The sequence below is a fragment of the Drosophila grimshawi genome, unplaced genomic scaffold (assembly GCF_018153295.1).
Source record: "Drosophila grimshawi isolate 15287-2541.00 unplaced genomic scaffold, ASM1815329v1 contig_1377, whole genome shotgun sequence".
NCBI lineage: Eukaryota > Metazoa > Arthropoda > Insecta > Diptera > Drosophilidae > Drosophila > Drosophila grimshawi.
Genome location: NW_025062900.1, coordinates 8,502,361 through 8,524,465, shown reverse-complemented (window position 1 = coordinate 8,524,465; position 22,105 = coordinate 8,502,361). Strand labels below are relative to the sequence as shown.

Below are 22,105 nucleotides of genomic sequence, written 5' to 3'. Positions count from 1 at the left end.
AATACAATAAAATCGTTACAAATACTTGGTACATATTAAAATACATATACAAAACCATATATAAACTTTGAATAGCCATTAACCGATATCTATATAAACATTTTGCATACATTAAATATATATATTATATATAATATTTATACGTATCGCTTGATTTTAATCATTTAAAATTATTTTGATTGTATACGAAAAGCTAATGAATTTAGAGGGACTTTCATATATTATTCGATTGGGCAAAGGGTCAAAATATTTATATAGTGTTGTTTCTCTGTGTGTCATACGTTTACATTTATTCATTTAAAAATCAACAAATTTTATAAAATTACAAAAATAATTGTCAGTTGAATTATTTTTGGTTTCATTCGTTTCTCGTCAATATTTGGCATTTGGTTTACCATTTTTAAGCTGTAAGAATCATTACCGAAACGTGGGATATTTAACTAAGTCTATGCATATCAAATAATATGCATATATATTAAAAACTTAATATTTCTTACAACATTTTGGTATAAAGTCAAAAGAGCAAAATAATGGGGGAAATAATAGGAATACTAAATATACTCATTGGGACTCTTTTGACTGCTTAACCACTAATCTGTTTAGTATTTTGTAGGATAAAACGATTTCTCCTAACATTTGGCGTATTTTGTAAGTCTAAAAGTTGAAATTGTTGTTGCTAAACATGCTTAAGGTGTTTTTTTAGATTGTGCCTTTTTGTTTTGGTTGGTTTCTCATTTTCTTGTTGTTGTTCTTGTTAAACATTCGACTAGAATTGTACTACATAATAGATTTCAATCTAAAAACAAATAGATCGCAATAGTACATAGGTATATGTATGTATATATATATATATAGATTGTATAAACTAGACTCGCATAAAGCAGCGCGTCAAGTAAAACATCAAAATAATGGTCAGCGGCAGCAGCTGAAGCGTCAAACCCAGCCGCGAGGCATTGCCGCAATAGGTGAACAGTTCCTCCTACAACAAAAAGGGTGTCATTATCATTAGAGAGATATATATATATATAAATTTATACTATCTTTCTTTCACTTACATCCTCGTGTTCCGTGTAGCACTCCTCGATGCGTCTCCGCTCGTAGAAGCTCATGTTGAGCTTGTAGCAGGGAAATTCCTCTTCGTAGTCAGTTATGGGCTGAGGTTCGGTGGTGAGGCGTACACTGCGCGATGGCATCAGCACATTGACAACCACCAGCACCAGATTCGTATTGGGTATCTTTTTCACCAGAAACGGACGCGTCGATGGCACCTCCACATAGTCAGTGATGCCAATCAGCGCTTCGGGTTGCAGCGCATATAGCGTTGAGTGCATATCGCATGCTTTGTAGACGGGCTCAGGTTCCGGGTCCTGAAATATGGCCTCACCATCATCGCCATCTTCCTTAGGCTTGGCTGCCGATGGTGAATTCCTATCGCCCACAGCTACATACTCATCCTCGATATTGTCCAAATATTCCATAACTAATTGTACAGAATATATATGGATTATAGATGTTGTTGATATTGCTGATTGGGTTTCAATTGTTTACTTACAGGGCGCACCATCCACCCACCATTGAACCCTCTGGTAGTGCAAGAAGAGTTGCGCTATCAGCCACTTCCAGACCAGGCCCAGCACTTTCAGCGGCTGTAAAACATTTACAAATTAATGTGTGTGCATAAAAAAGGCTAAATCCCATAAAACGACTAAAACTCTGTTGGTGAATTGCTTCGCAGCCCATTAATAATTATTGTAATTATGTTGTAGACAATCAACTGTCAACTCACATGAAGTAAGCTGTGTCCATCGCTGGGCGTTGTGGCTTCCACTTTGCACAGTTCCTGATAGTCGTAGACCTCGATGCTCTGAAAGATGCCCTTCTGCACCATGGCGGCCATAACATCGCCATGGAATTCGCCAAAGAATTTGCCCGTCGTGTTGATGTTCTGACCAACAACAATGTACGCATTGTTATCAATGACCACACAATCAACGTCATCATCCGTGCAAATGGGCAGACAATTGTTGCACTGGAAGGATTTTTTTATATATATACAAATCTGTTTATATGTTTGTTAGCTTCGATACTCACATTATCCTCGGCGGTGATGTTGAAGAAACGCTCCCACATGCGTGCATGGGAGAATTGGAAGCCGACGACGCAGGCGGGCGCCTCCTTGCCGCCGTCGCGCGGAAATATGGCATGTGACGCGGTGACCTTGAGATCGCTATCCTCCAACGGATCATTGTAGTGCTTCACCGAATAGACAAAGCTCTCGGTGTTACCCTGATGATGCTGCAGTATGGCACTCTTGTACCATGTCTCATCGATGGCTGTCGTATGATAATCTCCAAACTCCTGATCCGTATCGACCTCCACCTCGCCGTAGATGAACTGCCAGCGTGTGAGGCCACTCATTGTGGCCACATAGCGCAGCGTGGCACCAAAGCGTTCGATCAGCTGACGCTCCTGTTCATTCTCGAACTTCCATTCGCCGTAGCTAGAGTTTGTCACCTTGGCGTCGAAGATGAGCAAGTGCACCAGCTCCTTGTTGCAGTAGTAGGCATCATCTCCGAGCGTTTTGCGGCCGCAATTCACTGTCAAATATTGAGTTGTGGTTGAACTGGCTAAGATTATTTGAACATCTGGGCATACATACAATCATCTTTGTCATCCCAATCGGACTCGTCCTCGGCATATTGTTCTGGCCATTTCCAGTCCATTTTCATCATCTTATCGAGAAACTCACGTAGCTCTGCTTCGGGCGTTTTGAATTCGTGTCCCTCCAGATAATGATACTTGCAATAGACCCTATTGAAAAATGCGTTACACAACTTTCAGCAAGTTGATTTTTTTTTTATTTCAACATACCAATCGGGATGCACTTTCCAGTTCTCGCCAATGAAAAACTCGGATATGTTAACCTTCATGTGTTTGTTTTTGTCCACCTCATCGCCCACTTTGATCCAGGTCTTGCCATATTCGCTGGGCATAACAATGCCCAATGTAAATGGCGTATTCGGTAGCGGTGCAAAGAAGTAATCCTGTTTCTCCTCGGAGACGCGACGCATTTTGTCGTAGTGGAACTTAACCGGAATATTCTTAAACTCCTTGGACTCGTGATGCACCATGGCGCCGCGTATATTCAATATGGAGTCACCGGGTTGACGTGGACTCTGATCCTCAGCCAGATGCTCCACTTCGGTGAAATCGATGCTATTGTAATTGGGATTCATTTTGCCATTAGACTGCGGAGTTTACAGAAAATATAAATGTTTAAATCACAATTGTAGGGATTAGGCACGCTGCTTACGCCAATGGGTCGCAGATCCGGATGGAGCAGTACATAGCCATTGTTGGACACCACAAAGGAATAGCCATTGACGCCCAGCTGTAAGCAATGCACATCGTATTAATAAGTGACAAGAAGAGTTAACTTCCTTGAATGGGATAAAGGATATACAATTCGCAAACCTTATAGGGCAGCGTTAGCTTATCAATGTCCTCCACAGGCACATCCGTGCCAGCCACACCCAGCAGCCGAGCTCTCCGTCTGGTGCTGTTCTCATGGCGATAGGACCGATCAAAGGCGGGCACGCCCACGGCTATCATAAGTCGGGGTCGTCGTTCCGTGCTGTTCATGGGATCATACTAAAAGTGGGAAACATTCAATTACGTTTGCGATGAAATTTGAGGCAACTGTCAACGCACCGTTTTGTCTGTAAAGGCGTGCGTCCAGGTGGGCGGATGCTTGTCATTCTGCAGCACCAGAGGCGTGGCAATGACGTCCACATACTTGAGCACCTCCTCATGCACCTCGTCCAATGTTTGGACGTGGGAGTAGTAGCCCCGATTCAGGCATGCCATCCATTGAATCTCGCGCACCTTCGTCACCTCCTTGCCAAGTAGATAGGTAAAGATGCGCACATTCATCCGTGAAGTGCCATTCTCGCCGTTGCCATAGTTGTATTTCTCGAAAATGTCGGTGGTGTTGCCGGCAACGCCGTCGGTGACCAGCATAATGGCCTGATTGCAGGTGGATGTTTCGTTGCAGCGTCGAGACACGTAGTAGGTGCGCAGGATTTGGAAGGCCTGCTCGTAGGCGAGCGTTAGGTTCGCATAGCCCTCCGGATCAGGTAGCTCGGCAATTGCCGTATTAAACACATCGATATTCTCCGGCGTGGCCTGTACGAGGGCATTCTTAAAGCAAGGAATAATGCCTTCCACCTCACTCGAATAGCGAAAGATCGTAAAGAAATCATTGTTGGAGAAGGTGTCCAGAATGCTGCGTATGGTGAACTTGGCCACATGATTTCGATGTCCCGTCATCGAGCCGGAATGATCCAGCAGTATTACAATATCCTTGGAGCATGTCGCCGTCTCAATGTACCACGAACGCTTGCGACAATCGTATGTGTCCGCATCCAGTTTATTGGCACGCGAGTCCGACCACAGCGAGGCGGGATAGTGACGCAGGATGCCCGTGTCGGAGCCAAAGTATTGCCACGACAGAGCCGGATCGGACTGATAGTTTTGGCGGAAGACCTCATCCAGCTGTTCCGACCATTGAATCGTTTTGAGCACATGCGGCGCACGATCCCACACATTGGACGGCACATGCACCGAACTGTGCTCCGTGTCTACGGATATATTGTAGAAATGTGTATCCGGATTCAGAGTCATATCGCGATACATGAACGCGTACTCCTTCTCACCCGGCTCCAGCTCCTCCGAGCTGTTCCCATTGAATTTGGAATATTTACTGGAGTAATAGGTGAAGTTGGCCTTTGCGGACGTTAGATTGAATTCAAAGTTCTCGTTGACACTCTCCGCCCGTTCCTGAATGCAGCGCACTGCGTCCATTTTGCGCGCCAGCATTTTGCCAACATTGGCCGTTATCGACTTGATCAGTTCGGTGCCATTTTTGAGCTCGACGCGGGCATTGTACTCCTTGTATTTCGCTTTGATCTGTTGCGATTTGGTTATCTTTTGGGCCATCAGAAACAGCTCGTCGCCAAACTGTGTCGCCCATTTGCCAACACTGAAATGATTTTCAAGAATTACATTAAATATTAGCATGAATATTGATATTATAATTTGAATTAAGAAGATTAAGAAAATTGTAAGAATTTTAAAATTTATAAGTTTATTTGGCAAAAGGCGGTCTGTTCTTTGAGTCGATCTAATTGCTTATTTTATTCCTGGCTTATTTAATGTTATCTAAGTGCTGCATTTAAATTATTCAATTCACGTTAGTTTTTATGAAAAACGGCAAGCAGTCTGGCAGTCTGGCAACCTCAAGTGGCACGTCACGGCTGCCCCTAAAACGAAATGTCAACCACCTGTCGACGTGCAAGTGGTCCAACAAGACCACTAATTAAATTAGCGCACATGTCAGTCATGAGAGTGTTGATAAAGAGCCCGGGATGCACAGGGCAGCATCTGTGTGTGTGCGTGTATGTGTGTGTGTGTGTGCGTGTGCCAAAGAAAGTGGCTAAGTCAAAAGCTGATTTGGCAGCAGCAGCGCAGCAGCGTCGTATCACAGGCAGCGGGCAGAAACAGCTGTGATTTGGCTTTGCTTGCATGTGTGTGTATGCGTGAGTGTGAGAAATCAACAAGTGCCTAGTTAATGCGCGCGCATGTTTAACCAAAAGCTCTTAAATTGCAGATTCTCTTAAAATATAATGCTCTTAATTTAATTTACAGCAATTAAGGATTGCAATGATCTACAGAACGTTTAAGAATGGTTTTTATAATATATTGAATTAAACACAATTATAATTAAGTTGTATAAGGAAATTATAAATTATTAATAATATGAAATATATTAATAATACACACATTATTATTACATTATTTTTTTGATTTGATTTAATTTTTGCTTATCTTTGAAAATCTGATTAAATATAGTAAATCAATTTCAAATATTCCAACTAATTTGCAGATCATCGAAAATACGAAATGTCTGACCTACAAACTCAAGATAAATATGTTGGAAATCAGAGCAAACCTGCGCATACCATCTGCCATCTCGCTCTCTCATGCGATTTGACAATTGGTGTGCGCTCTCTTTGCGCTCTTTTTGCGCTCTCTTTGTGTTATGCGTTTGTAGCTGCCGCGGCTGCCGGTGGCGCTGCTGCGGCCATTTTCAATTCAGTACTATGGCCATTGGCGCTTTGCCTTTGACACAGTTACTTTGCTGCATACAAGTGTTGGCAGCGCCGATTCTCAAGTTTAATTGTTGATGTTGTTGTTGTTCGTGTAGTTGTAACGAGATTTTTATTACATTTTGGAGTTGTTCAATTAAATTCACCATTCCTTTGTGGGCTAGTCAGTTGTCCCCCATCCGCCCCACCTAATCGCAACTTCTGTTCGTCTCACATTGTTTTTAAATGGGGTCCGCTCTTATCTGCTCTAAATCGGACTGTCTTGTTGTGGGCGTTGGGAACGTGAACATTGTATTGCTGCTTGTGGGTTGCCAAGTTTTTTTTTTTTGGTTTTCCACATTGTGTTTTTATTTAATTTTCTTTGTTAATGATTATTTTTGGTTTTTCTTACAATTTACACTAATTTTTTTTTATGTGCTCCTGGCCAATGGCCATTTTCTATTAATGTGCGCAGTGCGCCAACGCAAAAAAAAGAAAAGAACAACTCATAAAACGATTGCAATTTATGTTCGTATGATCATAAATTATATAGTTTTCTGCCAGTCAATTTGAAATTTAAAAGCCTTTGAAGTGTTCTGTTTGCTGTCTGGATTGTCCATATTTTAGCAAGAATTTTGTTTGGGATTATTTGAATGCTTCACTTAATATAAGTTATTAGTTATTTTAAATTTAAAATCTGTACTGCAATTTAATTAACACTAAAAGTGTTAGCGGAGCATTTTTCGGAATTGTTGTTCGGCAAGTGGGAAATGTTTTGATCTTATTTAAATTCAAATAAAAATGTATTTTCTTCCCAACGATTTTTAAATATCAAATGAACTGTCACGCTCTAAATTATGGCTAGGGGCTTGAGTTGATTAAATTTATTGTTAAGTATCTAATAGTTCTTTAGAGAATAAACTTTTACCAGTTCAAAATATGAATCGAAAATACGGAAACTATGTGTATATTATATTCAAAATTATGAGATCATTGGCCATTTCTTATAGCTACGCAGCACGCCTCAAATTTTCAAAATTAATCCTTGGCTAATTTATGAAAATGAACTTTTTTTATTAGCTGAAAATTTAGGATTGGCCAGGTAAGTTCTAAGCGTATGATTCTTGTGCATGTCAAAATGTAATGGCTGAGCCGGTTATTGCGTTTACTTTTTGATTTAATTACATTTCCTAATTGTATTTGCTTGGCCCGTAGCCTGACGCCTGTTTGCCGAGCAGCGACTGGTTAAGTAAGCTAAACTGGCCTAAACTTCGCCGCCCTGTGCCCCGAAAAGGTTGGCGTCAAATTAATAGAACGACGACTTTTAGGCGGGCTTGCAAAATGTCCAATAAAATATGCATTACGCGTAAATAGACGTCTGTAGTACCTGCTGTGGCCCCAAGTCAACATGCCAGACAAATAATTCTTTTATGTGACTTATGAAATTGTAAGGACCCAAAACCAGCAGCAGAAATAGGCAGAAAAAAGGTTCGTTGTCGTCGGCGGCGGCAGTAGCTGAAATTGTGGGCAAATACGTTGACGCACACTCTCTATCTCTCTCACACACACACACACACACCCAGCACACATACTCACGCGATGAAATGAAAATTCGAAACAAAAGACAAACGCGTAAACACGCAAAGCGCACAGGGCAGAGAAACCCAGTGAGAATGTTAAACATCTGCGTAAAACGACTACGTAATACGCTGCAAACAAGGCTATAAGAAAAGTTAATGGATTTAAGTGAAAAAAAGGGGGGAACACAAACAGACAAGTTCTTTGGGGAAAACTTGTTAAGATGACAAATTATCTATTTATGAATATGGGATTACTCATCCTAAAAGTGAAATAGAAAATTACTCATTGCTATGCTGACAATGATATCTTTTCAAAATGGGTATGATGGATATTATGAAATTATGCAAAAATATGTAGTGTCGTAGTAGTCGTAACTTTACGCGAAGGGCGAAACATCGAGTTATAAGTTACTCTCAAATTTGCATTTGAAGGGAGCAAGGAGGTGGTACAGCAGCCTCTCCCTGCGTACGCCCATATCTGACACTTTGAATACCTTACGCAGATTACGTTTGTTAAATTTGATTGACAATTCTCATAATTTCCCCAATAATTTTTACAAATCGATGAACAACATCAATAAAAACCATAATTTTATATTTTATATTCATGATATGGATCATCAGTTAAAATTTCATCAAAATCTGTTAAGGAAGATAATTGTATATATAACTGCATACATCTCATAGTCGAGCTCTCTCGACTGGAATATTGGTTTTAAAAATGATATATTTATAATTAATTTTATTTTGTATAATCTACAATATCTATGTGAATGAAACAGCCTTATGCCGACTAACTGACTAGTGGCCAACGAAATTTTTAATGTTTCATATTTAATTTTATGAAAAATATGAATTAGTTTAATCGCAAATACCCTGCTTTCTATATGCGCTACACATGGCTATAGCGCACATGCCGAACTCATGACTCGCAGGGCTTTCGATAAGAAACGTGAGTTGATGGTGGCTGCCAAAAAAAATTAGCATAAAATGTTCGAAAAATTAACGAGCGACGTCGACAACGCGACGAGCACAACGACAGCCCAACAAGGACTAGGATGGGGACGAGCAGAATGTTGATGATGATAATGATGGGAACACGCCCATTAATGGACTTGTTTTGAACGCGCCAAAAACAATTGGTCACTCCGATGAAGCCGAAGAGTAAATTTAAAGAGTAAAGATAATATGATAGATAATATTTGTGCAGAACTTACGCTTCATCCGCGGCGGAGGCGTCCACCAGAAATGTGGATAATGATGATGCGGGGTCGCCATGCGGTGTCGCTGGCGGACCGCAGATCAGCAACAACAACAGCGGCTGGGAGACAAGAAATGCGGTCAAAACTACAGCAAAATGTGTCATCAACTTTTCGCATGAACCAAACATTTTGCTAGCATTTTTAAATTTTTGTTTGCTGCTGTTGCACACACACACACACACACGTACAGTTTTCACATTAACCAATGCACCAATGCAATATTTAAGCAAGGGCAACTACTGTTTGCTACCAAATTTGGTATACAATTTTGGGTGGAGTCGCGACGTCAGCAGCGGCGCTGACGCTGGCGCCAGACGCAGACTTTCTCGCCAGTTATTTTTCACCACACGCGGCGTATGCGTAATATACCATTTATTGCATACAAAATATGTAAAAATAATAAGATACAACTGAACTGAAAAATCTTCGTAGTTCTCGTTAATTTATTTTCAGCTGCACACCGAATTTATTTTCCCTCAGCTGTGCGTACAATTTTCTATATATAAACTTTTGTTCTTAGTGCGGCCCGTTCGTTTTGATTACACATATGGCACACTGTCACTGTGTACGTGTGTGTCTCTGTTAGTGTGTGTGTGTGTATGTGTGACTATGTGTGTGTGTTTGTGTATGAGTGAGTGAGTGTTGTGTTTGTGTGTGAGCGACGTTGAGTTTTCCGCTTGATTTTTGGCTACCGCCAACGTTGAAGAGCTGCGTTTGACTAAAGTAGAAAATCGGAAAATGTACAGAATGTTGGCTGGCCCAGCCTGCGAGAGCAAGAGAGCGAGCGGCTCTTTCTCTGATGTTGCCCTATTTATAGTACCGCTCTCTTACACACACACACACACTCTCTCTCTCTATCTCACTATGTGTGTGTTTGTCTCTGGCTGTCAAAGTTTTCCTCCGTTTTGCTTGTTTACGTTTGCCTTGGCTGGCGGCACAGCTGTTTTGGTTCCTATTGATTTTGTCATGAGGGATTCCGCTTGTGGTGCCACATACAATGGCATTCCGTCTGTTCTGCTTCTTATTGCCTGTTTTGCTTTGCGACGCATATTCACAACAGAGAGCCAAACTTTCTGCTAAGAGACAAAATGTGAGAGCTCTGTTCGAGAGCGTTGTTCTTAAGTGTTTTTCTTGGCAGGCGATTTCATTATTTGGACAACTTTTTATTATTTTTTTATATATGTTGAATCAATTCAATTTTCTGTTAAGAGGTCTATTTCGATTTCTGACTTGTATAAATTAATATGTATGTTAAGAGGTTAACCTGAGAGTCTGCAAATAAATGTATTGTATACTTTAAAAATAGATCAGAAAATAATAAATGAATTAATTTGTATACATTTTTTTTATTGGCAATTATATGGTTTTTTTTTGTATATATATTTTATAAAATTTTCGATTACTTAATGTTCAAGTATGTCCTGCAAGAATGTTTCAGTCCAAACTTCAGATTCGTAGCTCTTAAAGTTATGACTTTGCATTTTATGCTTATAAATAATATAAATCGAATTCAAAATAGCTTTTAAATTGCAACTGACACACTGCACATTATAATTAATTATTTATAGCTACAAATCTCAGTACAGGAATTCAATTGTTAATTTTTATGTGAAATTCAACATCGTTACCGCTAAGCTCTTTTAATACGATAAATAATTAATTTCCGTTGCTTTTGCTTCTTAAATGCTTCATAAATCCAAATTAGGCTGCGGGGAATTATTCGGTGCAGATTCGTGGCAAAGCATTTTTTCTACTGAGCTCAGCACAAAATAACATATTTGCTGGCAAAACAATTTCCACACACACAATTACATACATACATATATATATATAAATATACACATAAAGTTGAAGTATATGCCTGTCGTAGTCACGGTTCACATCATCATAACAGCAATAAGGACATGTAGGAAAACAAGTGCCTGGGCTGACTGCAGAGGTGGGGTTTGGGAGTCGGAGTGAAAGTGCGGATGGGATCGGGTCACGGAGGGCAGTCGCATGGATGATGATGATGATGACAACGCACTTAGTCAAATTTTTAATGAACTCAACAGCGTTTTACTTTTAAATACAACAACAACAGCAACAACAAGAACAGCTGCCTCTGCACAAGGATCACAACGTGAAGGACACTTTTTAGTGCAGTTGCCTGCAGTTGGCTGAACACAAAGCTGGGAAAACGGCGATTCTTGTCTGTGCCAGGAAAGGGCATAGCCGAGCCGTTTGGTCTTAAAAAGAAGGTTCAAATGCGTTCCTGTAGATACTTTTTCTCTTTGCTGAAAGCAAGAAATCGAATTCTCCAATAAGAAGATTTAATCATAAATTATTAGCAATAACTTATGAATATTGGACAACAAGAATGATGTCAACAGAATAATCTGGTTTTTGTATAATGAACTTAATGGTTTCTTGAAAGTTGTGTAATAATGAGATTTCTGATGCTCTTTCTGTTTATCTGAAATAGTTTTGAATCTTTGAAAGATCATTATTAAATCCAGTTATCTTAACATTATCTATTTACTATACCATAAAGTTAAATTAATTTAATATGAGATACAGATAAATTGGCAAGGGTATTTAGACTTCCGTAGACACACCTTGTCTATTTTGTACTGAGGTAGGCTTAATTACGAGCTGGCATTTTTATTTCGCATAGCATACTTTCGAGGGCTACCCGAGCGTAAGCCCCTTGCTTTTCCTTGTTACATCATAATGAGCATAATTTGCGGCTGATGCCAAACACGCAACTACCATAAAAATGAGACCGTGTGTGTATGTTATGTGCGTGTGTTGTCCTGACATGTCCTGAAACTTCTTGGGTGTCTATGCCAAGATGGCAAGGTAAGACCCACAATGTTGACTTGGGTGCATTTCATTTGCATGAAATTTATGAGTCGCGCAGTGGCCCGCAAGTGATAAGACTGTAAGGCATAAGTGTCGCGCACTTAAGGCACATGCTTTGATGCTGATTACACTTTAATAACTAACTGAAAAGTTAACTGAATTCCTAATTAGTGGGACCCAAGCGGTGCGAACACCTCAGAGAGCAAAACTCATGCATACACAAGCAAAAAACAGAGAAAATAATGAGAAAAACAACTTCAATAACTGTCAGCACACAAAAAAAAAAAAAACGCAACCCAATCGAATCGAAACGCCTCGAAGCATATCAAAAACTTTTAGCAGTTGAAAAGTTTTGCCACCTTTTCTTTTCTTTTGCTTTTCTTTTTTTTTTGCTTTTTGCTTTGTTCATTCTTGTTGTCCCGAACAATATGCGCTAGGTTTCTGGGCCATGCATATAAAAATCGAATTGATAATCAAGAAAATGATACAAAAAATAAAACAGCAGTGAAAACTTCAAGCCCGGTTAGGCAGAGGGTGTTCTTTAGTACACATTTGCTTCAGTGAATTCAATTATCTCAAGAGAGCTAAATTAAAATGATGATCAAATAGGCAACACTAAAGCGATGATTTCTAATAAAAATCGGAGCAGCTTTGCGAAGTAAGTGAAGTGAAATAAAAATTGCCAATTAAAACCAATCTTTTTCGAGTATTAGAAACGAAGGCTTTGGCAGTTTAATGCTTTTCTTACTACGATTTTTTGTAGCCCTTTTTAAAATAGAAAATCGATATCAAAATTGGCATTTTAAAATTTATTTTTAGAGAATTAGTAACGAAGGTATTTAAGATTCTTAGTCTCAACAATAGCTTGGAAACTTACCTTTTCTCTCATTTTACTTCGCAAATTCATATTGACAATTTTAGATCGAGTATTTGTAGTGAAGTCCTTATTGGCCATATATAAAAATCGAATACTATTTGACAGTGAACACCCTATACGTGAATAGGCGAATGCTCATCTATAGCATGTAGACTCACCTATTTTTCATTTTACTTCGCTGCTCCCCACGACGGTCACCAATGTTTGAGTAACACCAAACAGATATAGTGAAGAACAAAGAAAAATAGAAAAAATTGTATAGAGCCTGATACCAGTGTCAGTTGACATTTGCCATTTTTGCCATTTTTGCCGTTGGGCTGCTGCCAATTGCATGCCAATTTTTCAATGTGTGTGTGTGTGTGTGTTTGAAATTCGATGTGTATGTGTATCCTTTGTGACAATTTTGGGTACATGAATATCTTATACATTTATTGGCATACGAATTTCGATGATACTCGTACTTTTAGAGGCGTTTTCAGAGGCCATTGAATGTCCTTTGAAAACTGTATCTACTTATTGCTTTTAGTTTGCTTTTCTTTCATTCTTTAATCTAGCGTTAAGCTTAAATTATGCGCAGTGAGCTCATTGCTCTTTCCCCTGCTTCCTGTTATTTACAGTTGGTTGGCGCTGTTCTCTATGCCAGCATTTCAGTTTGACCACATGTCCTTAAACCAAAATGTTTGCTGCCAATGGGCAAAATTGTTGTGTACGCGGTCACCGGAAATAATCGGGGCCTAGACCAGACCAGACGAACCAGGAGATAAAGAGTGCGAGAGTGTGATGGATGTAAAGTTCGAACCAGTTGACATTTTTGAAATAATATACAACAATATTGTTGTTGTGTGCTGGGATGTAGGGAGCATATTCTCTGACAGCATGGACATCCCTCTATATATAGGGATGAAAACATGAATGTTCTTCGAAGCTTTCAAAGTATTCGCATGGTCTTAATTGCATATCAGCTGACAAAAAAATCTCGAGTTCAAAACAAACAGCTCCATAAATTTCACGCCTCTTGGCCGGCAAGGGCGATAATTTATGAACTTGTGCCCATTTACAGTGCTTATACCCTAAATTATGGCCACTTCGGCACGTGTCCTTGTGTCCCTTTGTCTCTCTGCACACACACACACACACAGACGTACGCATACGCATTGTGAGCACTGTTGTTGACACATTATTGTTATCCTTTCTCTTGACACACACATACACACCGAACACCGACATGTGATTATATAATGTGAGTCCGAAACGCCCTCATTAAGCAGTCCACATTTTAATTAATTTATGCTTTGCTAATTTGTAATTCGACTCATTTGTAAAAACATTTATATCATTCGCATACCTCTCGTATCTGATGTGTGTGATACCAAAACCAAAACCGCTAATTAGTCGGCCATTAATTGAATGAAATTTTCTGACGGGTTTCAGTCAATTTGCGCAAGATTTGAAATAAATTTAAGCATTATTATTGCTATGTGAGAATTTGAATGTAAATATTGATTGACAGTTACAAAAGGCATCATTAAATTCTTCTTCCATAAATTTGACTCTTGCACAAAATATAGAATCTTTATCGAGTTGAGAATTTCATCTTTGACGGTTTTCTTTTTATTGTTCGAAATTTTTTTGATTCTGCGCCTGACTGTTCCTAGTTTAACTAATTGACTTCTCAGTCCACAGTGTTCTGTCAAGAGACCTGTGAGTTTCTTTACTTTCAAATTGATATTACTTGCTCAAATTGTTGCTGAGTAAAGCCATCTTAGTACAAGCCTGTTGTGTGATCCGATTTGATCCTAAAAATCATTAAAAAAGCTAAGTTCAGTTTGATTGCATTCACAAACAACCATCGCTTAAAAGGTGTAAAGCTTATAATTCTCAGACAGAGTAAACAAGTACATCGTGGAATCAAAAAGTTCGTCATCCAGTTGCTTTAGCTTACAAAGGAAACCCAATTCAAATAAGTAGCACAACAGTCTCTCATTTAAGAACCGTTGCTTTTCAATAAACCTATGTTTCAAACAATGCCAAAATTGATAATAAGCCTTATGATAAGCTCTGTCTTAGGCATTCAAATTGTGAAATTTTGTGGCAGCTTGAAGTCACTTCTGGCTCAATCTGTTCGCCTGTAATCCCCACACAAATTGCCTAAAATACAAATCCATAATTGTTTTGGCATCAACTTTGGCATTTGCAATGGCATATTGAAACGACTTGTGATATCATCGTGCGGGCGTGACCCCCGTGACCCCCACGACCCTCGTGACCATTAGCCCAATGCGAATTGGTCTTAATGTTGCCATCATGCCAACTGTTTTGCTTGCTTTTTAATTAGGCGTTAGAGCTTTTGTCTGGATTCGTTTGCGTTTTTGTTGGGCTTTGCCTAATTCACTGCACCACTTTGGTTAATTTATCTTTTCAATGAAAACTCACTACTGGCATCTTCAATTAATTTCTGCCGCCCTTGAATGGCGTTAAAACAAAAAGATATTCATCCACTTGGTTCAGTCGGCACTTTTTGCGCTTTAACTTAAGTAAATTGCTTTTGGTTTTGAGTTACATTCATGTTTCTGAAGCACTTGCAATGCCTATCTATATATAGAAATGTTTTTTATAATCGATAATTGGTTTGTTGGCCAGAAAATCTGTAGGTAAGAATATTAATTACATGAGCAGCGCAAGTTTCTAGTGACATCAAATAATCAGACTAAAATATATTACGAAAATTATCAAAAAATTATATTTTTTTTGAGGTATAACATTAAGTAGTCTAATCTCGCCGATTACCCTCTAAGAGCACCTTTCTCAAGTTACTCCTAATGATATGTGACCCCTTTTTACTAACTTGACTGTTCACCTACAGGTATAATTGCAATTAATTTACTGACGTTGACAAACGCTGGCATTTGTAGGCGTCAGAGCGCATTTAACGACCTTTTGACCAGCATGATAGACGGGGGCTGGACTGACCAGGCTGTTGTTGGTTGCTTGGCTGCTCGTGTCCTTGACTGATGATGGACATCATATGATTTATGGACATGCACGTTTCCCAGCTCTAGGCAGCCAAAAACTATTATTTATACATTCTTGGTCTAGAAAACTTCGATACTGTTATGCTCCCATGGGAAAAAGAAGACAAATATGGACAAACTAAGAAGAACACAGAACAGTCATCAGGGAAAAGTGACATTTCAGATTTTTTGTGTACTCTAGCAAAAAGTGTTAAGTATAAGTATATATATATATATTGATATTAAAGATTGTTAAATGACAGTCGTTTGAAATGGGTGAGCAATTTTTATGGCTTGCATTGAAACGAATTTTATAGCGATTTTCTCTAATATTTCTTTTGCAAAAATATCTAGCTTATTTTTGATATGAAGATGCATGTTAAATCGATAACTTCCAAGAAATTTTACAATTATATTTCCCATGACAATCAAACATGCACATATTTAGACTCTTATTTTATATGGGTTGGTCACGCTTAAGTTTACCTATGTTTTTCAGGAATAAGAAACTAAATGTGTGGATGACCAATAGTATAATGTTGTGTTTTAATTGAATTAGGGAAGCATCTAGAGTTCGAAACAATTTCCATCCTTATTGATTTATTTGAAGTAGATAAAAGCGTCTTTTAAAAACACCAAAAGCACCGTCCATTGATTCACTTCATTAGTCAAAGAAAATAGCTGACTTGGCAACTTTGTTGCCCAAATCAACATCGTATTTTTACCCTCGCCACAGTTATTTTTTCCCTTAAAGGTGAAAACAAACCGAGAACTTAACTGACAAACAACAAAGTCAAAGCATATGATAAAGCCAGAAGAGGGCGTGGCGGTGAAAGGCAAAGGAGAGTCAATGTGTTGAGATACTAAGTATCTGCCATTATGCAACTAATTAAAATGTCAACAATGGGAGAGATGGCAAAGACAAGACCAAAGCAAATATCATCAATGGCAAACTTCTCTCACCCAGAGACAGAGGCTTCAACATGTGCGAACCTATAAAATACTAAAAGGACTAAAATCCACTTAAATGCTGGACACAACTATCGACCATTTAGCAGAGACGTCGGAAGGATGGACAGACGGATAGACGCCACACGTATAGGACATGCACTAGCATTGACATCCTTGTGACGATTGGCAGTATTGTCAGCACTTACGCTCTCTATAGGTGTGTGTGTGTGTGAGTGTGCGTGTGTGTGTGTGTGTGTGTAAATGCGTGAATATTCATATGACCACCGTATGGATAGATGACAGAATGTGCAAGTATTAGTGGCTGTTACTCATGCATTATGCAATTGATAAAACAACTTAAACAAGAACAACAACAAAGGCTATGTGAAGCATCCCATACCAGGCTAGAGAAAATTCTATAGATTTCAATTGCTAAACGACAACTGGGAAAACTCACGTTCTGAATCGATATTTGTGCCATTTGTTGACTATGTGCCAAAAGGTATTCAAGTGGGAGAACAGGAAAAAAATGAAAGAATTTAATGAATTATTTATTAAGACCTTAAGAAAATTGTTAATTCTTAGTGGATTTTTTTAAAATTAATTTCACCTGGTCTTTGAAGCTGATGAATATTATAAGAATATTATATAATTGAGATATACATATATATATCTTACATAGAGTTAAATATATTACAATCTAGAAATGGAAAATGCTATCTTTCAGTAATGTTAACAATTACACAACCTTGAAGACTTTATTTGCGCTGAGCATATTCAAATTTATTTACTCTAAATCTTTTTGACCTGAAGCCAGCGAAAAACATTTAAATTATAAAAAGAGATCACCAAACACTAAACAATTCAATGCATTTACTATTTCAACAAAACGACCTGTTGTTCCTAAAGCAGCTATATGATAGAGTCATCCGATCCGGCATTTTGTAACCGCTGCAGCATGATACATGTATATGATTAATGGGGTGCATGAAATCCTTATATTTAGTAACAATATTTTAGCCATGCCTGTAAATATGGTTATAAACAAGGATTCAAGCTCAACATAAGCCAAAGAAGCTTATTGACGAACAAGCTTTTAGGTAGCTTTTACCGTTTCAAAACGTTTGAGCTTAAAGCTTAGCACGGTTAGGAAGTACCAAAAACAAGCAATTGATGGCACTTAAAAACGACCATTCAAAAGTTGAAGACATTTACAAGAAGGAAAAATTACATTTACAGCAAGTGCACCTGCGAAATTTAACAATGACGGGACTATTTAATAATATTAATTAATTAAAAAGCCGAACTTTCACATGTAATGAAAATGCAATGAGCAAATGTACCTGGAACAGCAAAAACAAAAGCGCATTATTCATCAAATATATCTCAATTAAATTGTCCTCGATGGGTGTAAAGATGGGTGTATGAGTGTGTATGTGCACTTATATACGTGTAATTGTAGTTCACATATATTCATATCAAATATTCGATTATTTCTCATTAAAGCAGCATTATTGATATAAATTAAACTCTTGGTATGCGTAATTAAATTGCTCTTTACAAGTGTGCGCTTCGCAAGCATATTAAAAGTAATTTATTGGCCGTTAAATCCATTATAATAAGATCCGTAATACGCATACACTGTTAATACCATATTTCAGTTAAATCAAGTAAAGGTTCGGCTTAAGCTCGTTGCGCCGTTAAAAATGTGGTTTAAAATTTGATTGATTTGGATTTAAATTGTATGGTGCCAGTCAGCATTAAGTCCCACGACAATTGCATTGGAGCGCACAATCATATTCATCATAAATTCCAACAATAGTCCTAAGGAAGCAAAATATTTTATAATAATAAACAACATTTTTTGCAAAAGAATTCAGAGCATGCAACACGTACTAAAGAAAATGCCATTGACGTTGGCCAGCGCACAACAATCAGCCAAAGTAGTCAGCCAGTTGGACAGGCCATAACAGACGAGTCAAGACCAAAACCAGTTCAGACAGTGCCCCGTCACTGAATGCACTCGAGTCATGGAGCGACAGACCCCAGCGATTATCTTCTATTTACAGGCGAATGCAGCCACGTACACACCGATACTACACACACATAAGCATAGTAAAAACTCATGGAATTCTACTAAGAAATGGCAACTGGACATACAGAACTTTTGGATTGGCAAAGAAGCGAGACGGAACATTTTTTGTGGTTTAAAAATTATTTATAATGAAGTTAATTGACATAGTCGTACAATTAATTCAATTAGAATTAGAATTTATCTCTAATCTCTACACTTAGAAATATAATGGAAATAGTTGTGAGCACAAAAAGTCAATTATTTCGTACTGCCTGGTAAAGATTTAGAAAATTATAATCGAAAGTCTATAAGAGAAATTAGGAAATCATCCAAATTTATTTTCCCGATAAACTTAATATTCGTTTTGCCGTCTGAAGTATATTGGCCATTTTATAACCACATTATAATATCATTTGTAAGGGTATACACAGGCAGCATACACACACACAGCCATTTGTGCCAACTTTGAGTTAAATAATTCTGTTGCATTTTCGAAATGAAATTCACATTTAAATTTGAAGTTTTTTTGATTTAACTACTTGAGAAGGGATTGTCTTATGTAGATATCATATATATCTTAACATACATAAATCAATTAAATATTAACCTCTTTTAAAACGTATATTACTCTTAAGCTTGCTTAACCAAAACTGCTAGATTCATAAGCATCAAATCATTTAACTATTTACTGGATTTAAATTATATTTGATATATTGTAACTAAAATTCATGGAACACGAAATTCTATTAAAGAAGTTAATTTATTTATGGAGCAAGAGTTGTATTGAAAAGGTTAATTTAATGCCATAACATTGTTGAAAAAATTCTATGGTGGTCAGCATTTAGCAGTGAGGAATTTCAGCAAGTCACGTAGGCGTTCTGACTATTTTATTGCAGCCAGACGCATGCGAACGGTGCAAGCCAATGCGACTGAAGCTCATTTGGCAAACTTTTTGGCATATATTTTAGCAATTTAATGCAGCTGATAGTAAAATTGTGGGCTGCAAAAATTGTGTGGGTGTTTTTGGTAATTTTTGCCTTTTTTTTATACTTTAGGAAGAAATATATATATATATTTTTGCAATGCAAATTATTCATAGGCCTAGGAGCGTTTGGTATAGAGTTGGTGTGGGCTAATAAGTCCAGTATGTGCATGGAGTGTGTGTGTGTGAAAGTGACATAAATGCGATCAAAAACTGTTGCAAATTGTAGTCGCAGGCACAGGCACAGGACATTTAAGGACATGCTTGCCGGCAACTCCTTACCGGGAACCAGCCTGGCGAGCTCAAATTTATGTGGCTTGCGTGACCTTCGTGCGCTTTTGCGTGATAAATCAATTTCATTGCAATTCGTAATTGTGTAAAATGTATTTTCAATTTGCGAGCAATGGAGACGGCACGAGAGTGGGAGAGGGAGACAGCAAGCGAGCGCATGGTAGATTCCTTTGCGGAAATGCATGATTTTGGTCACATTTCCAATTGTCAATGAGATTTCAAATGTGCTGAGATTTATGCGTGTGTTGTCCGAGCTGCACGCACACAATAACATTTTGTCCCGTTATGTCAAGCAATTTCTATGCCCATTATAAATGTTCAATTTTCATGCCCATGAGTAAGTATACATGTAGTTGTGTGCGTGAGTGCGTGTGTGTGTTTGTGTTTGTAAATTTCAGCTTTTGGTTTCATGATTTATGCATGCTACCAATGCCGCCAAAAGCCATAACGAACGAGCACTTCGTCTCTCAAGCAGTGTGGGGACAAAGCTAATTGCATTTGGTCATATCTGACTTGAGAAATTCATTCGATTTCAATTAAACAGTTGATGCATATGCACTAATCCTTAATTAAAGAGCCATTAAGCTAAATAATAAACAATTTTGGCATTGATTTTTCCATTGCATTTCTAATACAGTGCAGCTAAAGTGCATAACATATAAAAGTATATAATTTAAATACAATTTCTGGATGTGTGCAAGCAAAATCACTGAGAGTATTGTATCAAATTAAATGTATCCCAATTTGGTGAGCTGTTTTTTTTTTAGTATACTTTGGGAAATAAAACGATTTTTTTTTATAACTGAACTTTCTTATATACTTTTTAGTTCGGAACACAATCGAATTTCCTCCAGAATAAGTTGGACATACATTTATTTCAAAGAATTACACAACAGCTTTAATTAAAACTCAAATTTCATAAAATTTATCCACCATAAAAACACAATACCTTCGCATTTTTGTGCTTTACACAACATTAAATTAACGTTGTCTCATAAAAGCAGCTGTATAAATATTTTAAAGCCTTTTTTCGCCTCAGACAGGAGCAAGTGTAAGTCATTTAAACAGATATAACAAGACAAAAACACGTTTATTTTATGATTACATATTATTATGCTATTTCCATTTTACTTATACATTTAATTTGTTGACAGCCAGACAATTGAGAGAAATGTTCAATTATTTGAACTTAATTCAACATTAGATGTGAAATGCGCTCATTCCGCTAGTTAATTTTGTTTATGGCAATTATTTATTTGTGTGGTCCACAACAAACAGGCATTGCATTAATAGAACTGCCCATAAATTACCAAATAGCTATAGTTCAAACGAAATTATAGCGTTTCATTTAATCTGCATAAGTTATCAAAGGGCAAGTGCCTTAATTGTACAATATGATTGCATTCGAATCCAGGCAAACCCAGAGCAAAAGGTAATTTTATCTATGGCCATATGCATTTTGCAAAATAAAACAACCATGTATATGTGCTTATAAGCGGCCTAAATATATTAAATACCTGTTATTCGAGTAAATAAACAAAAGCTGACGCTAGTTGCACCTGATGTACACTAAATTACTCAACTCTAATTTACAACTTTTTGTGCACGCGATTGTCCTTTTTCCATCAAATGAGTTTTGCACCAAATATAAACAATTAAAATAATTATACATGGGCATAGGCTCATTCCATTTATAAATAGTAATTTGTGGCATAAAAAGACTGAAAATTGCAATGATTCGCAAATGGTAAAGTTTGATGAAATTTTAAATTAAATTTTGTAACATTTGTGCTAAGGTTTTTTGTAATTACTTAAAGCCTGATTCCACTATTAACATTACTTACATTCTCAAATGTGTATGGAATGTAAAGTTGTTGGTATAATATAAAGCATTCTATACTTTCCACATTCGTAAAGTATGTGGCGAATTTTAGAAGTTTGCTTCAAGTATTTAGATTTGTAGAATTTTGTAACGATTATGTGAAAAGTATGGCAATATTAATATAAAGATAATTTTATTTATTTATTATAATTTAATTTGAGCTTATGAGTGTAAAGAGTTGTTTGCGTTAAATATATATCATATA

At 37.6% G+C, this 22,105-nt stretch overlaps 1 protein-coding gene across 1 annotated transcript; it reads right to left on the bottom strand.

Moving 5' to 3' along the window:
- Nucleotides 1-146: 146 nt before the first annotated feature.
- LOC6562507 (voltage-dependent calcium channel subunit alpha-2/delta-3) lies at nt 147-9,708 on the bottom strand. Its single transcript, XM_032736729.1, has 11 exons — nt 8,944-9,708; nt 3,712-5,041; nt 3,475-3,651; nt 3,314-3,391; nt 2,872-3,248; nt 2,660-2,811; nt 2,092-2,597; nt 1,787-2,029; nt 1,553-1,646; nt 1,056-1,480; nt 147-979 (listed from the first exon to the last, which is right to left on the bottom strand). Exons 1-11 carry the CDS (start codon nt 9,114-9,116, stop codon nt 866-868), a joined length of 3,669 nt encoding a protein of 1,222 aa, XP_032592620.1. The 5' UTR covers nt 9,117-9,708; the 3' UTR covers nt 147-865.
- Between the last annotated feature and the right edge of the window lie 12,397 nt (nt 9,709-22,105).

Bases quoted from the DNA above. Each gene is read 5' to 3' on its own strand.
- LOC6562507 (XM_032736729.1), bottom strand. From the start codon at position 9,116: ATGTTTGGTTCATGCGAAAAGTTGATGACACATTTTGCTGTAGTTTTG. The intron at 5,042-8,943 runs GTAAGTTCTGCA...AAATCATTTCAG, and splicing joins GCCTCCGCCGCGGATGAAGC to TGTTGGCAAATGGGCGACAC. The intron at 2,812-2,871 runs GTATGTTGAAAT...ATTTTTCAATAG, and splicing joins TGGAAAGTGCATCCCGATTG to GGTCTATTGCAAGTATCATT.